Genomic DNA, 17,732 nt, shown 5'->3' on the forward strand with positions numbered 1-17,732 from the left:
TTGGGCCTTTTTCACTGTGCTGAGATTTGCACCAATGGTACAAAAGCAACACTGAATAAAACTGCTGGCAGTTTTAAATAGCTGTCATATTCTACATTGCAAAGCAGGTATGGTAAAAAAAAAAACAAAAAACAGAACCAGTTCCACTTGAAAATGTCTTCAACCAAAAAGTAAAATTTAATTTTACCAAATCTCAACACTTTAGTAGCCATATTTTTAAAATACTGTGTGTAACCTAATGGGAACCACACACAGAGCAGGCCAAAGTAAGATACTCAAGGAAAAGCACTTTTCCAATGAGCTGCTAGCTGAATTAGCTGTGTTTTGTTGGTTTTTTTTTTTTTTCCGTTTACCGGAAAGAATATCAAACCAGCTGTGGTTATTCACACTGGGGTATTTTGAGAGACATTCTCTCAAAAGGAAAAAAACAAATGAACCAAACCTGTCATTGTAAGGAAAACAACTGTCAGTTTTTGCTGCTAATGATAAAAATCAGAGCTCTCAAGCCAAAATTAGAATTTTGGAAAATGTGTAACCATAATCCTGAGTTTGATAGCTTCTCTGTACTGAAAAAATTTTCTGATGTGATTTGTTAGATTACAAGTATGATTTTTTGATATTTAAAAAAACAGATCTGTCAACATTTGGAAGATCTATACAACCCACTGAACCAGTTATTTTCCAGATGACCAAATGTGAGCTGTTTCAAAAATCATACATGGGTGAAAGATCCATTCAAGGTACAAAATAAACCAGTGGACTATAAAGAATACCTATAATGATCTGGAGAAATGCTCTCAAAGTACTTTCTCAACTACCTCTTTCCATGAGGCCAAATATTCCCCACATAAGTTTATCTGACCAAAAAACAAAAAAGTCAACCTTCTCTCCAAAGCTGTCTTTAGGCTAAGAGAAGCAAGACTAGCAAACAAAAAGAAATACACACACTGCCCTCTGGATCCCCGGCGTTCCGTGTGCGCAGAATCGCAACCAGATTCAACCAGTTAAGGATGGTGTACTACAAGATTTACAACCCGTGATTGGTCGAATCCGCAGATAGGGAGCCCACAGACAGGGAGGGTCAACTATGGGACTTGAGCATCCGGGGATTTTGGTATCTACAGTGGCTCCTAAAACCAAACCCCATCGATACAGGGCAATGACCAGACAGACAAGATTTACGACTCTAACGTTTATATCATTACAGAGCTTTCAAGAAGCAAAAGTAAAGTTTATCCAAAAATCCATTTAAGATAAACTTCATTTAAAAATATTTATTTATTCCCCACTTAAAACCAGTTGTATAGATTCTTACAGAGATTTTATAGTCCGAACTTACCAAAAGTTGCTCTACCAACTTCTTCACATTCTGCCCCATCTCCGGGGACTGGGATCCACTACACGCTAGTTTTATTAACATTGCGAGGAAGTTCTTACATTTCTTCACATTTTCTAGCATCGTCTAAATACAGAAATACAAACACTCACAAATGTTGGCTAGAAAACAGGATTCAAGAAAACGTGTAGAGCGCTTGATTTATGTACGGTGCAAGTGAGAACTTACCGGAGAAAGGTTAGCCTGAGCAGAGGCCGAGTTCTCTGTTTTGAGATTGAGCTCATTTGAGGGGGCAGATGCTGTTCCCAAACTTGAAGGCTTCAGGGTTGCTATGGTATTCATGGGCTTTACAGGAGTAACTGTGACCACGTTAGTCGGCACAGCCACAGACTGAAATTGAAAGCAGTAGACACTGAGACACGCATTACTATGCCATGTATCACATGGGTGCCTCAGTTCACACTTCAGACTACAGATGGATCTTGACTTCCTTGCTTTTGTATTATGCTCTACTAGTCTAAGCCAATGTAAAATCATTTACAAAGTCTGGACTCTAGTACCTCTGGGTTTCATTCTCACCTATTTGTAGGTTTCATTTCTGGGTTTCATTACTACCTATTTTTCATTGACACCCAAGCATCCACTTCAGGTAAGTTACTTAATCTTGCTAACCTTCTTGATTCCTGTCTGTAAGAAAACAAGGATGGCAACGGTACATACTATCTTGGGATTGTTTTTAAAAAACAGTGCCAAGCGCACAGTCCTTAAACATATTAATATGTCTCCAAAAAGGATCTGAAATAGTAAGTTTTTATATGAAAATACAGAATTTCCTATTCTACAATATTCTGCTTTTTAGTAAGTATGAAGCTGTGAGATCTACTGATCATCTTATATTCAGATAAGCCACTTTTATGTAGACTTAATAGAGAAGTAATATTTTTGAAATTTGTAATAACAAATATTATGTGATTGTGTTATTTTCACATGGAAAAGAATCTCAGGTGTTTCTTTTAGCCTCTATTAAAGGAAGAGGAGTGATTACAGCACCACCTGCAGGATAAAAGTTTAAATACAAGAAATCACAAATTGGGTAATATTTGAGACAAACATATTGAGATAAAGTACTATGCAGTTTCCTCTGAATCCTTTTGGAGATTTTCTAATAAACTTTTTTAGGTTTACAGACAGTAAATACATACTCCTTCTTCAGTGAGGGTTTTGTACTCTGCCATTAATTCTCTGTACTACTATATTTAAGAAAGTGATGTTAAACTTCAGCTTTAGGACTGATGAGAGAAGTTCCTCGGGGGGACCACTGTCCTTTTTCCTTATGAAGCAAAATAAGGAAAATCTCAGGAAGAGTCCTATTTTTTTGTGAGTAGAAGCATTTATAGCGTTTCTACTTTCCTTCTCAATATTTTATCCTGTCCCAGCACAAAATCTGTCTTTGGTAACTCTTTCTAATACAGCTACTACCTGTACCTCACCTGATACTTGCACCTCTTAAGAGGCATGGAGTTACACAATCCCAGCCTTACACTATGTGTAATCACACTGCTATAATGGATGAACTGTGTTAATCATTAACTTTGTATATGCTAGACCAGGCAGGAGAAGGCAATGGCAACCCACTCCAGTACTCTTGCCTGGAAAATCCCATGGACGGAGGAGCCTGGTAGGCTGCAGTCCATGGGGTCGCTAAGAGGGGGACACGACTGGGCCACTTCACTTTCACTTTTCACTTTCATGCATTGGAGAAGGAAATGGCAACCCACTCCAGTATTCTTGCCTGGAGAATCCCAGAGACGGGGGAGCCTGGTGGGCTGCTGTCAATGGGGTCGCACAGAGTCAGACATGACTGAAGCAACTTAGCAGCAGCAGCAGAAGACCAGGCAATGCTATTGCCATGCTTTTCAAGACCTCACTGGCACTGATAGGCATGTCTAGGGGACAGGAGAGAAAAAAGCTTGGGTATATGTGAAATAAATTGTGAAAAATCAGTTACACATAGTCAGTGAAATGAACTGTATGCAAATTTAACAGACTACAGAGAGTCATCCAGGTTCTAGATCCTCATTTCTAAAAAAATGCCTAAAATTGGGATCATAATAAACTTGTGGAAAATTCTGAAAGAGATAGGAATACCAGACCACATGACCTGCCTCTTGGGAAACCTGTTTGCAGGTCAGGAAGCAACAGTTAGAACTGGACATGGAACAACAGACTGGTTCCAAATTGGGAAAGGAGTATGTCAAAGCTTTATATTTTCACCCTGCTTATTTAACTTATATGCAGAGTATATTATGAGAATCACTGGGCTGGAAGAAGCACAAGCTGGAATCAAGATTGTCGGAGAAATATCAATAACCTCACATATGCAGATGACACCACCCTTATGGCAGAAAGTGAAGAGGAACTCAAAAGCCTCTTGATGAAAGTGAAAGAGGAGAGTGAAAAAGTTGGTTTAAAGCTCAACATTCAGAAAACTAAGAACATGGCATCCAGTCTCGTCACTTCATGGCAAATAGATGGGGAAACGGGAAACAGTGGCTGACTATTTTTTGGGGCTCCAAAATCACTGCAGATGGTGATTGCAGCCATGAAATTAAAAGACGCTTACTCCTTGGAAGGAAAGTTATGACCAACCTAGACAGCATATTAAAAAGCAGAAACATTACTTTGTTAACAAAGGTCCGTCTAGTCAAGACTATGGTTTTTCCAGTAGTCATGTATGGATGTGAGAGTTGGACTATAAAGAAAGCTGAGCACCGAAGAATTGATGCTTTTGAATTATGGTGTTGGAGAAGACTCTTGAGAGTCCCTTGGACTGCAAGGAGATCCAACCAGTCCATTCTAAAGGAGATATGTTCTGGGTGTTCATTGGAAGGACTGATGTTGAAGCTGAAACTCCAATACTTTGGCCACCTGATGCAGAAAGCTGACTCATTTGAAAAGACCCTGATGCTGGGAAAGATTGAGGGCAGGAGGAGAAGGGGACAACAGCGGATGAGATGGCTGGATGGCATCACTGACTCAATGGACATGAGTTTCGGTAAACTCTGGGAGTTGGTGATGGACAGGGAGGCTTGGCGTGCTGCGGTTCATGGGGTTGCAAAGAGTCAGACATGACTGAATGACTGAACTGACTGACCTCTCCGAGTGGACACAGATATTATTCACTAATTCACTGATATTTCTATTGCTTTAGCCTACCACTAAGGAGTGACCCAGCTTAAAATATGCATCAGTCTAAATTAAGAAAAGTTATGCACGCACCACATGGAAAGAGCAATGGTAGAAAAGAATGGAACAACACATATATATATCATTTTGGAACAACTACATGTACTAAATCTTTAAGAAATAGATACAATTTAAAAAACTGATAGGATTTCCCTGGTGGTGCAGTGGATAAGAATCCACCTGCTAATGCAAGGGACACAGGTTTGACTCCCGGTTCAGGAAGAATCCACCTGCTGTAGAGCAACTAAGGCCACATGCCACAACTGCTGAGCCATGTGCCAAAATTGCTAAAGCCTGTGCTCCTAGGGCCGGTGCTCCACAACAAGGGAAGCCCGCGCACCGCAATGAGGAGGAGCCCCTGCTTGCTGCAACTAGAGAAAAGCCCATGCAGCAACGAAGACCCACCCAGCAAGCCCAAAAATAAAGAGATGAATATTTTTCAAAAGGTAAAAGAAATTATATACTCAAAGTACTGCAAAAGAGAAAATCTTTCATAAAATAATCTTATAAATTCTTCAACTTCATATTTTCCTGGTGCCTCAACATCCCACAAATGTCTATGAACACCTTGCCCAGGTGCCCCAGTATGATAAGGCTGGTCCCTCCTACAAGTTCTCTTTCTGCCCTCCTGACTGTGACCTAGTGCCATTCAAACACACCAGTGAAATTCAATCCATAGGAACTCTCAACAAAGCCACTTGCCCCCCAGGTCCTCATCCTCTCTCAGGATACCACCTGTTTGGATGAGCCTGCCCCAGGTCTCCTCCCATATGCCCCCCTGAATGGCGTGCCATGCCCCCTCTTCTAAGACCTGCAGTATTATAAATCTTCTTCACTTTCACATACTTCCCTGTGGTGGTATTTGGTGTCCATATCTGACTGATCATCAAAACAAAATCCCCTTTTAAGAAACATAATTACTTCTTACAATACAGAGCAGACATCAATAGGCCTAAATTCATGCTTTGGCCCAATGATCTCCTTAGAATAACCCAAGTTTGGGGGGAACCTAGAGTTTGGGACAATCAGCACAGAGGTAATAAAGAACAGTTTCCAGAGTCAGACAGAGACCTTGACTCAAATGGCCCTCTGCTACATATTAGCAGAAATCATGCAAATTTCCTAACTTCTCTAAACCTATTTTCACACACATAAAATGGAGATAATACTTCCTCATAGAGTAGTCACAGGACGAAATGAAGTGAGGTGAGGGATGTAAAACACTTAAAGTGGTCAACATATTAAGTGCTCAATAAATGGTAGCTATTATTAGGGAAAAGAAAAACTATGTTTAAAATCAGATTCACTGCTCATCATCTCTAATGTTAGAGGAAGTAATGTGGTTAAACAATTTTGAAACCTTAAACACCAAGTTTAAGCATGGGATTTCACATAACATGTTCCAGAAAGATGTCCCTTCTATACAGCAAAGGAAGGACAACAGTGGTCCCATGACCATGGGATCCACTGATTGTGTCACATCTGGCAGGACCCAGAAGCTGCCTGCTTAGTTTAGAACAGCCTGCAGAAAACAGGTGAAGTGAGAACTCAAAGACAATACTCTTTGAAGACAGAATTCCATCCTCCATCTTCTAAGACTTAGGTGTACTCACTGAATCAAAAAATTTTATATGGACAAAAACACGAAAAACCAAAAAATCAGAGTAGAAGGATGAATGGATCTACTTACTATTACTCCCAAAAACCCACTGGGGGCCTCTGTGCTTCCCGTTCCTGCCCACAGTGCGCACGCTTTCACCAAAGAACGTAACAGGAGTCCCTAGGAAGTAGACACTATGGCTGCCTCATGGGGACTTCAAGGTCACATTATCTACCAACCAGCAGGAAAGAGAATCATTACCATGACAGGGGTAACAGACCTGACATCTGGAATAGGAGGGTTCCTTTTATACAGTGAAGGTCAAGGAGTTTATGCAGTGAACGGGTGATTCACTTACTGGCTCTTGGTTATTTCCTTGTCCAATTATGGCGATAAATGGACAAGTGCCACAACTCTTGCCTAAAAAGACTGTGGTAGGGCTTCCCTGGTGGCTCAGTGGTAAAGAATCCACCTGCCATTGCAGGAGACATGGGTTTGATCCCAGATCCAGGAAGATCCCACATGCTGCAGAACTAAGCCCGTGCACCACAACTGTTGAGCTTGTGCTCTAGAGCCCAGGGATACCACCTACTGAGCCCACGTGCCACATTGAAGCCTACACACCCTAGAGCCTGTGTTCCACAACAAGAGAAGCCACCACAATGAGAAGCCTGTGCACCACAACTAGAGAGTTAGCCTCCATTCTCTGCAACTAGAGAAAAGCCCATGCACAGCAATGAAGACCCAGTACAACCATAAAGAAATAAATAAACTTATATAAAAAAAAAGACTGCAGTTTGGACCTCAGATCCCTCAGGGATAAAAGTCTGATCACACTACCAGTTAAGACCCAACAGAATTTGTAGTTAAGAATGGGAGGAATCCAGAATGGATGGTGGAGGGACATAATGATGTCAGCTGCAGCGGTGGGGACTTTAGTACACCCTATGAACTTCCTCTTCTCTGCTTCCCCAAGGAAGAAACCTATTAGAATCCAAGGAGAGTTGGTTTCCAACATGTATGAGGACATAGGTCCCAGTGCTTCAAAGGAGGAGACTGTGAAATACCATCACAAAGAAAGATATGTGTCATCCTAGCTGTTGCTGCTGCTGCTAAGTCACTTCAGTCATGTCCGACTCTGTGCGACCCCATAGACAGCAGCCCACCAGGCTCCCCCGTCCCTGGGATTCTCCAGGCAAGAACACTGGAGTGGGTTGCCGTTTCTTTCTCCAGTGCATAAAAGTGAAAAGTGAAAGTGAAGTCGCTCAGTCGTGTCCGACTCTTAGCGACCCCATGGACTGTAGCCCACCAGGCTCCTCCGTCCATGGGATTTTCCAGGCAAGAGTACTGGAGTGGGCTGCCATTGCCTTCTCCGAGGGGATGCTATTTAGGAAGATGACAGTTGTCAGTTCCTTCAGAATCTGTCACAGCTACAGAGCATTACGTTGCCATGAACACAACTCTCCCTGGAGAGTTCACATCCAGTGAATGATCACAGAGGGGGAATTGTGGTTCACCCAACCAAGGTGGCACTCGGTGAGACAACTCTTGACAGGCCACACTTGCTCCAGAGTTCCCCATCAGGGTGGCCAAGGCATTATTGAGCCTGCATTTAGTTCAAACTCCTATTCTCCTTCCCTTCCACAGCTATCAATCCTTTATAAACATCCCAGACACCAAAATTCTGTCCCAGCACCTGCTTATAGACCCTGGGACACATAAACATTAGACACACCTTGTATTAATTTAATACATTCAAATAAACATGATATTCCAAGAATATATACCATGTTCATCTTGTGTTTCCCATACTTCCAACAGTTCCCAGTTTAGTAAGTGTCCTCATTTATCAGTGGATTGTTCTCTTCAGGAAATAGCTAACAGTAAATAATAACAAAATATGAAAATATAACCAGGGTGCACATGACCACAAGTCACAACTTACCTGCACTGGGGAAGGCTTCGGAACAGAGGTTACCACAGTAGTTCCTACTTGTGCCAATTGCTTAACAGGTGCCACCGCCACTTTCTTGATTAACTGTGAACTAGAATTCTTGGGGAAGGGGGAGATGATAGAGAGTCATCAATATTAGCAATTTAAAATCAATCAGTATTATAGCAAACATCCAAACACTTTACCACAACAAACTTCTTTGTTATAACTTGCTTTATAATCTTATGAACTTTATGCATATTTTCTACTATTAACCTAACTAGTAAATTGTTACTAGGGCTTCCTGATGGCTCAGCAGGTAAAGAGTTGACTTAAGATTCCTAAATATCACAGTATTTCAGCATTAAAATCTTGAATTTTACTCTTTGATTCTCACAGAAAACATAGATTCTTTTTTTCTGTCATTTCCATTGCTGATATCCTTTCAGTCTTTTAAAAAAAATCACTAATTAAATATTTTTATTGTGATATAATAGAAATATAACATTGCATAAGTTTAAAGTGTGTGATGTGTTGATTTGATACATTTATATAATGCAATATGATTCCCTAACATGAATGGGAATTTATATAATGCAATGATTCTGTAACATTCACTAACATCTACATCTTATCACATAATTATCATTCATTTTTATTGAAGTATAGTTGAGGTACAATATTATATAAGTCTTAGGCTTACAATATATTGATTCCCAACTTTTAAATGTTATTCTCCATTAATAACTATTTTTAAATATTGTCTGTTTTCCCTGTGTTGTACAATATATCCATGTAGCTTACTTACTTTATACATGGCAGTTTGTATCTCTTAAATCTTCTACCACTATCCATGCCCCTTCCCTTTAGATTCTTATTTAATATGTGATTATAAACAAAAGTCTGCTAACCTATCTTCTCAACCCATAGCAAACAAGAAAAGGAAGGAGTAGCTATCACTGATACAGAAATAGAGAAAATGACTGGTTGAGCACCTAGAATCAAATTAGGGGAGCACAGAACACAGCCGGTTGGGACAGACTGGGAAAGATGCTATTACCACAGAATACAATGAACCTTTTTATCAGGATGAGCCTGATTCATGAAGACATTACTATACTACATTCTGTATTTTCTGTTTAACCAAAGAAAGATGCCCATAAAAATATTTTTTTTTTAACTCTGAAACACACAGGATAAGCTTTAGATATCTAGAAAGATAATCATGTATGTAAAATAAATCACCTTTTAACAGTGCCAAGTTAGGGGGTGGTCCTAAGATGGCGGAGGACTAGGATGGGGAGACCACCTTCTCCCCCACAAATTCATGGAAAGAACATTTGAAAGCTGAGTAAATTCCACAAAACAACTTCTGAATGCTGGCAGAAGACATCAGGCACCCAGAAAGGCAGCCCATTGTCTTCGAAAGGAGGTAGAGAAAAAAACATAAAAGATAAAAAGAGAGACAAAAGAGGGAGGGACGGATACCCATCCCAGGAAGGCAGTCTTAAAAAAGAGAGAAGTTTCCAAACACCAGGAAACACTTTCACTGGTGAATCTGTGCCGAGCCTTGGAACCTCAGAGGGCAACATAACCGGGAGGAAAAATAAATAAATAATTAAAACCCACAGATTACGTGCCTAAGGCAACCCCCAGCGGAGAAACGATGCAGAAGCCTGCATCCGCCACTAGCAAGCGGGGGCTGGGCAGGGAGGCGCAGGCTGCATTGCTTAGAGTAAGGACCGGGCCTGAATGGCCCGAGGGCAATCTGAGGGAACTAACTTGAGAGAGAAAACCAGACTGTGGGATAGCTAAACGTGAAAAGCCCTAATCTAAAACACTGCCAGGCCTGCTCACAGAACAAAGGACTGAGCAGAGCTAGCTGGCTGCGGACAGGCCCATCCCCCACCGGAGACAGGCAGGTGAGGGCAGCCAGAGCCGGAAGGGGGTAATCAAGAGAGGGCAGCCAGAGCCAGAAGGGGGCAATCGCAGCCCCAGAGAGGCATCATCTACCAAACTGCAAGGAGGCTTCGCTGCTAACCAAGACTCCTTGGGATTCTGGAAGGTCGACATCTGTCGGGAGGGTTGCAGCCAGAGATCAGCTCCCCAGAGGAGACACAGGGCACACCTGAGAAGGTGCGCCCATTGTACACCCAAAAAACTGAGCACCTGGGACGGGGGAGGCGGTAAGTCCCAGCTCGCCAAGCACCTGGTCACCTGAGCTGCTTGGACCAGGGGAGGGCACAAAACACAGGGTCAATCAAGTCTGCGCCTTTGTGGCGTACCTGAGAACCTGAACCTGAGCAGCTTTGACCTGGGAAGTGCACTCAACCCAGGACCTGCCTCAGACAGTTCCTGGCAGAGCAACCTAGAGCCTGAGCAGTGTAGACTGGGAAAGCACACATGCCGTTAGTGGGGGCATACCCAGTGTGGGCGAGACACTGGGAGCACTCCCCACAGACACCAGGGATATTTGTCTGCAGGGTTCCTCCCTCCCCACAGCACGACTGAACAAGTGAGCCTAAAAAAAGGGACACCACCGCCCCCTTGTGTCAGGGTGGAAATTAGATACTGAAAAGGCCAGCAAACAGAAGCTAAAATAAACAGAGGGAACCGCTTTGGAAGTGACAGTTGCAGCAGATTAAAACCCTGCAGTTAGCATGGACTACCTAGGAATGGGCATATAGATACTGAGAAGTGTAAGCGGGATCAAGGAACTATCTGAATATGAACTGACCCTACACTGTCCACAATGACACCAGAGAAAGTCCTAGATATATTTTTACTATTATTATTTTTTAAATTAAAGAAAATATTTTTTTAATTTTAAGTCCTCTATTACACCTTTAATTTTAATTTTTATAACCTACTATTACTTTGCAAAAAAAAAAAAGGACCCTATTTTTAAAGCAAACTTCATATATATATATTTTATAATTTTTGTGACTTTGTTCTTTTAATATTGTATTTTTCAGAATCTAACCTCTAGTCTAGATTTTTAATCTTTGCTTTTTGGTATTTGTTATCAATTTTGTACCTTTAAGAACCCAATCTTCAGTTCTCATTTTTACTTGGGAACGAGATTACTGGCTTGACTGCTGTCTCCCCCTTTGGACTCTCCCTTTTCTCCACCAGGTTGCCTCTATCTTCTCCCTCCCCCTTCTCTTCTCTACCCAACTCTGTGAATCTCTTTGTGTGTTCCGGATGCTGGAGAACACTTAGGGAACTGATTACTGGCTGGATATGTCTCTCTCCTTTTGATTCCCCCTTTTATCCTCCTGGCCACCTCTGTCTCCTCCCTTCCTCTTCTCTTCTCTGTATAACTCCGTGAACATCTCTGAGGGATCCAGACTGTGGAGTGCACATAGGGAAGTGATTACTGGTTAGCTTGCTCTCTCCCCTTTTGATTCCCCCTGTTCTTCTCCTGGTCACTTCTATCTCCCTCCTCCCTATTCTCTTCTCCATGTAACTCTGTGTACCTCTCTGGGTGTCCCTCACTGTGGAGAAACTTTACATCATTAACCTTTTATATGGAGAAGTCTTCAGGCTACTGTAAGAATATGACTGAAAACCAGAGGCAGGAGACTTAAGTCCAAATCCTGAGAACACCAGGGAACTCCTTACTCCAGGGAACATTAATCGATAGGAGCTCATCAAACACCTCCATACCTACACTGAAACCAAGCACCACCCAAGGGCCAAGAAGTTCCAGAGAAAGACATACCATGCAAATTCTCCAGCAACACAGGAACACATCACTGAGCTCCAATATACAGGCTGCCCAAAGTTACTCCAAACCCACTGACATCTCATAACTCATTAATGGACACTTCATTGCACTCCAGAGAGAAGAAATCCAGCTTGACCCACCAGAACACCGACACAAGCTTCCCTAACCAGGAAACCTTGACAAGCCACATGTCCAACCCCACCCACAGTGAGGAACCTCCACAATAAAGAGGAACCACAAACTACCAGAATATGGAAAGGCCACCCAAATGCAGCAATATAAACAAGACGAAGAAAGAGAGAAATACCCAGCAGGTAAAGGAACAGGATAAATGCCCACCAAACCAAAGAGGAAGAGACAGGGAATCTACCTGATAAAGAATTCCAAATAATGATAGTGAAAATGATCCAAAATCTTGAAAACAAAATGGAGTTACAGATAAATAGGCAGGAGACAAAGATCAAGAAGATGCAAGAAATGTTTAACAAGGACCTAGAAGAAATAAAAAAGAGTCAATATATAATGAAAAATGCAATAAATGAGATCAAAAACACTCAGTGACGGAGAAGATAGAATGGTAGAAATAAATGAAACAGAGAGGAAACAAAAAAAGAATTAAAAGAGATGAGGACAACCTCAGAGAACTCTGGGACAATGCTAAACGCCCCAACATTCGAATCATAGGAGTCCCAGAAGATGAAGACAAAAAGAAAGGCCATGAGAAAATACTTGAGGAGATAATAGTTGAAAACTTCCCTAAAATAGGGAAGGAAATAATCACCCAAGTCCAAGAAACCCAGGGAGTCCCAAGCAGGATAAACCCAAGGCGAAACACCCCAAGACACATATTAATCAAATTAACAAAGATCAAACACAAAGAACAAATATTAAAAGCAGCAAGGGAAAAACAACAAATAACACACAAGGGGATTCCCATAAGGGTAACAGCTGATCTTTCAATATAAACTCTTCAGGCCAGGAGGGAATGGCAAGACATACTTAAAGTGATGAAAGAAAATAACCTATAGCCCAGATTACTGTACCCAGCAAGGATCTCATTCAAATATGAAAAGAGAAATCAAAAGCTTTACAGACAAGAAAAAGCTGAGAGAATTCACCACCACCAAACCAGCTCTCCAACAAAGGCTAAAGGACCTTCTCTAGACAGGAAACACAGAAAGGGTGTATAAACTCGAACCCAAAACAATAAAGTAAATGGCAACAGGATCATACTTATCAATAATTACCTTAAATGTAAATGGCTTAAATGCCCCATCCAAAAGACAAAGACTGGCTGAATGGATAAAAAAAACAAGACCCCTATATATGTTGTCTACAAGAGACCCACCTCAAAACAGGGGACACATACAGACTGAAAGTGAAGGACTGGAAAAAGATACTTCACACAAATAGAGACCAAAAGAAAGCAGGAGTAGCAATACTCATATCAGATAAAATAGACTTTAAAACAAAGGCTGTGAAAACAGACAAAGAAGGACACTACATAATGATCAAAGGATCAATCCAAGAAGAAGACATAACAATTATAAATATATATGCACCCAACATAGGAGCACTGCAATATGTAAGACAAATGCTAACAAGTATGAAAGGGGAAATTAATAATAACACAATAATAGTGGGAGACTTTAATACCCCACTCACACCTATGGATAGATCAACTAAACAAAAACTTAACAAGGAAACACAAACTTTAAATGAAACAATAGACCAGTTAGACCTAATTGATATCTATAGGACATTTCACCCCAAAACAATGAATTTCACCTTTTTCTCAAGTGCACATGGAACCTTCTCCAGGATAGATCACATCCTGGGCCATAAATCTAGCCTTGGTAAATTCAAAAAATTGAAATCATTCCAAGCATCTTTTCTGACCACAATGCAGTAAGATTAAATGTCAATGACAGGAGACAAAAACTATTAAAAATTCCAACATATGGAGGCTGAACAACGTGCTGCTGAATAACCAACAAATCACAGAAGAAATTAAAAAAAAATCAAAATATGCATAGAAATGAATGAAAATGAAAACACAACAACCCAAAACCTGTGGGATACTGTAAAAGCAGTGCTAAGGGGAAGGTTCATAGCAATACGGGCATACCTGAAGAAACAAGAAAAAAGTCAAATAAATAACCTAACTCTACACCTAAAGCAACTAGAAAAGGAAGAAATGAAGAACCCCAGGGTTAGTAAAAGGAAAGAAATCTTAAAAATTAGGGCAGAAATAAATGCAAAAGAAACAAAAGAGACCATAGCAAAAATCAACAAAGCCAAAAGCTGGTTCTTTGAGAAGTTGAATAAAATTGACAAACCATTAGCTAGACTCCTCAGGAAACAAAGGGAGAAAAATCAAATCAACAAAATTAGAAATGAAAATGGAGAGATCACAACAGACAACACAGAAATACAAAGGATCATAAGAGACTACTATCAGCAACTATATGCTAATAAAATGGACAACGTGGAAGAAATGGACAAATTCTTAGAAAAGTACAACTATCCAAAACTGAACCAGGAAGAAATGGAAAATCTTAACAGACCCATCACAAGCACGGAAATTGAAACTGTAATCAAAAATCTTCCAGCAAACAAAAGCCCAGGTCCAGACAGCTTCACAGCTGAATTCTACCAAAAATTTAGAGAAGAGCTAACACCTATCCTGCTCAAACTCTTCCAGAAAATTGCAGAGGAAGGTAAACTCCCAAACTCATTCTATGAGGCCACCATCACCCTAATACCAAAACCTGACAAAGATGCCACAGAAAAAGAAAACCACAAAACAATATCACTGATGAATATAGATGCAAAAATCCTCAACAAAATTCTAGCAAACAGAATCCAACAACACATTAAAAAGATCATACATTATGACCAAGTGGGCTTTATCCCAGGGATGCAAGGATTCTTCAATGTCCGCAAATCAATCAATGTAATACACCACATTAACAAATTGAAAAATAAAAGCCATATGATTATCTCAATAGATGCAGAGAAAGCCTTTGACAAAATTCAACACCCATTTATGATAAAAACCCTCCAGAAAGCAGGAATAGAAGGAACATACCTCAACATAATAAAAGCTATATATGACAAACCCACAGCAAACATTATCCTCAATGGTGAAAAGATGAAAGCATTCCCCCTAAAGTCAGTAACAAGACAAGGGTGCCCACTCTCACCACTACCATTCAACATAGTTTTCGAAGTTTTGGCCACAGCAATCACAGCAGAAAAAGAAATAAAAGGAATCCAGATTGGAAAAGAAGAAGTAAAACTCGCACTGTTTGCAGATGACATGATCCTCTATATAGAAAACCCTAAAGACTCCACCAGAAAATTACTAGAGCTAATTAATGAATATAGTAATGTTGCAGGATATAAAATCAACACACAGAAATCCCTTGCATTCCTATACACTAACAATGAGAAAACAGAAAGAGAAATTAAGGAAACAATTCCATTCACCATTGCAACGAAAAGAATAAAATACCTAGGAATATATCTACCTAAAGAAACAAAAGACCTATATATAGAAAACTATAAAACACTAGTGAAAGAAATCAAAGAGGACACTAATAGATGGTAAAATATACCATGCTCATGGATCAGAAGAATCAATATAGTGAAAATGAGTATACTACCCAAAGCAATCTATAGATTCAATGCAATCCCTATCAAGCTACCAACGGTATTTTCACAGAACTAGATCAAATAATTTCCCAATTTGCACGGAAATACAAAAAACCTTGAATAGCCAAAGCAATCTTGAGAAAGAAGAATGGAACTGGAGGAATCAACCTGTCTGACTTCAGGCTCTACTACAAAGCCACAGTCATCAAGACAGTATGGTACTGGCACAAAGACAGAACAAAACAGAAAGCCCAGAGATAAATCCACACACCTATGGTCCCCTTATCTTCGACAAAGGAGGCAAGAATATACAATGGAGAAAAGATAATCTCTTTAACAAGTGGTGCTGGGAAAACTGGTCAACCACTTGTAAAAAAATGAAACCAGAACACTTTCTAACACCATACACAAAAATAAACTCAAAATGGATTAAAGATCTAAATGTAAGGCCAGAAAATATAAAAATCCTAGAGGCGGACAGGCAAAACACACTCTGACATAAATCACAGGAGGATCCTCTATGACCCACCTCCCAGAATACTGGAAATACAAGCAAAAATAAACAAATGGGACCTAATTAATATTAAAAGCTGCTGCACAACAAAGAAAACTATAAGCAAGGTGAAAAGACAGCCTTCAGAATGGGAGAAAATAATAGCAAATGAAGCAACTGACAAAGGATTAATCTCAAAAACATACAAGCAACTCCTGCAGCTCAATTCCAGAAAAATAAATGACCCAATCAAAAAATGGGCCAAAGAACTAAACAGACATTTCTCTAAAGAAGACATAGAGATGGCTAACAAACACATGAAAAGATGCTCAGCATCACTCATTATCAGAGAAATGCAAATCAAAACCACTATGAGGTACCATTTCATGCCAGGCAGAATGGCTGCGATCCAAAAGTCTACAAGCAATAAATGCTGGAGAGGGCGTGGAGAAAAGGGAACCCTCTTACACTGTTGGTGGGAATGCAAACTAGTACAGCCACTATGGAGAACAGTGTGGAAATTCCTTAAAAAACTGGAAATAGAACTGCCATATGACCCAGCAATCCCACTGCTGGGCATACACCCTGAGGAAACCAGAAGGGAAAGAGACACGTGTACCCCAATGTTCATCGCAGCACTGTTTATAATAGCCAGGACATGGAAGCAACCTAGATGTCCGTCAGCAGACGAATGGATAAGAAAGCTGTGGTACATATACACAATGCAGTATTACTCAGCCATTAAAAAGAATACATTTGAATCAGTTCTAATGAGGTGGATGAAACTGGAGCCTATTATACAGAGTGAAGTAAGCCAGAAAGAAAAACACCAATACAGTATACTAACGCATATATATGGAATTTAGAAAGATGGTAACGATAAACCTGTATGAGAGACAGCATAAGAGACACAGATGTATAGTACAGTCTTTTGGATTCTGTGGGAGAGGGCGAGGGTGGGATGGTTTGGGAGAATGGCATTGAAACATGTATATTATCATATGTGAAACAGATCACCAGTCCAGGTTCAATGCATGATACAGGATGCTCGGGGCTGGTGCACTGGGATGACCCAGAAGGATGGGATGGGGAACACATGTACACCCGTGGCAGATTCATGTCCATGTATAGCAAAACCAATACAATATTGTAAAGTAAAAAAAAAAAAGCCAAGTTAACGAAATATTACAGTAGATTTCTAATTTTTTAAAGATAAGTCCTATATGATATAGATAAAAATAAATACCGTAAACTCTAGTGTTAATGTCTTACCACAAATTAAAATTGAAATAGAATGGTTATTTTCTTCCCATTTAGAGATGCAAATAGCCCTTTGAACATTCCCTTGAGGACAACAAAATCTGAGTATGAAGATTAAATTTTTAATTTTACCAAATGACAAAACCAAACATCTTGATAAAATTAACATGTTCAAGGAAAGTAGCTTAATTCAAACAGTTGAGCAGAATCATCTTTTATATTATTTTTACTGGCAAATACATACACACTTATATGAAGATAATTGCTAGAAAACTAAGGAGGATGAAGAAAACATTAATGTATACTACCGGCATGGTACAGATTTTGACGGTTTGCGTATTTGCTGGTACAGCTGGCCTTGAAGTTATGTTACTTGTGGTCTCAGTTCTTGTTACAGCTTGCTGAGGAGATACCAACATCAGCTGACCACTGTTACTTTTGATCAAAACGGTTCCTATAGTTAACAGAAAACAAAAT

General features: G+C 40.1%; 1 protein-coding gene across 4 annotated transcripts in view; it reads right to left on the reverse strand.

Annotated features, from left to right (window-relative positions):
* Positions 1 to 17,732, reverse strand: part of TAF4B (TATA-box binding protein associated factor 4b) — a 158,137-nt gene that overhangs the window by 129,067 nt on the left and 11,338 nt on the right. For all 4 annotated transcript variants that reach the window (XM_055559635.1, XM_055559633.1, XM_055559636.1 and 1 more), the window contains exons 2-5: positions 17,564 to 17,709; positions 8,128 to 8,235; positions 1,565 to 1,726; positions 1,340 to 1,462 (exon numbers count right to left, since the gene is read on the reverse strand). In XM_055559635.1, the coding sequence (XP_055415610.1) occupies positions 1,340 to 1,462; positions 1,565 to 1,726; positions 8,128 to 8,235; positions 17,564 to 17,709 (539 nt within the window). The remainder of the gene's footprint in view (positions 1 to 1,339; positions 1,463 to 1,564; positions 1,727 to 8,127; positions 8,236 to 17,563; positions 17,710 to 17,732) is intronic.

This window comes from Bubalus kerabau, chromosome 21, assembly GCF_029407905.1.
Source record: "Bubalus kerabau isolate K-KA32 ecotype Philippines breed swamp buffalo chromosome 21, PCC_UOA_SB_1v2, whole genome shotgun sequence".
NCBI lineage: Eukaryota > Metazoa > Chordata > Mammalia > Artiodactyla > Bovidae > Bubalus > Bubalus kerabau.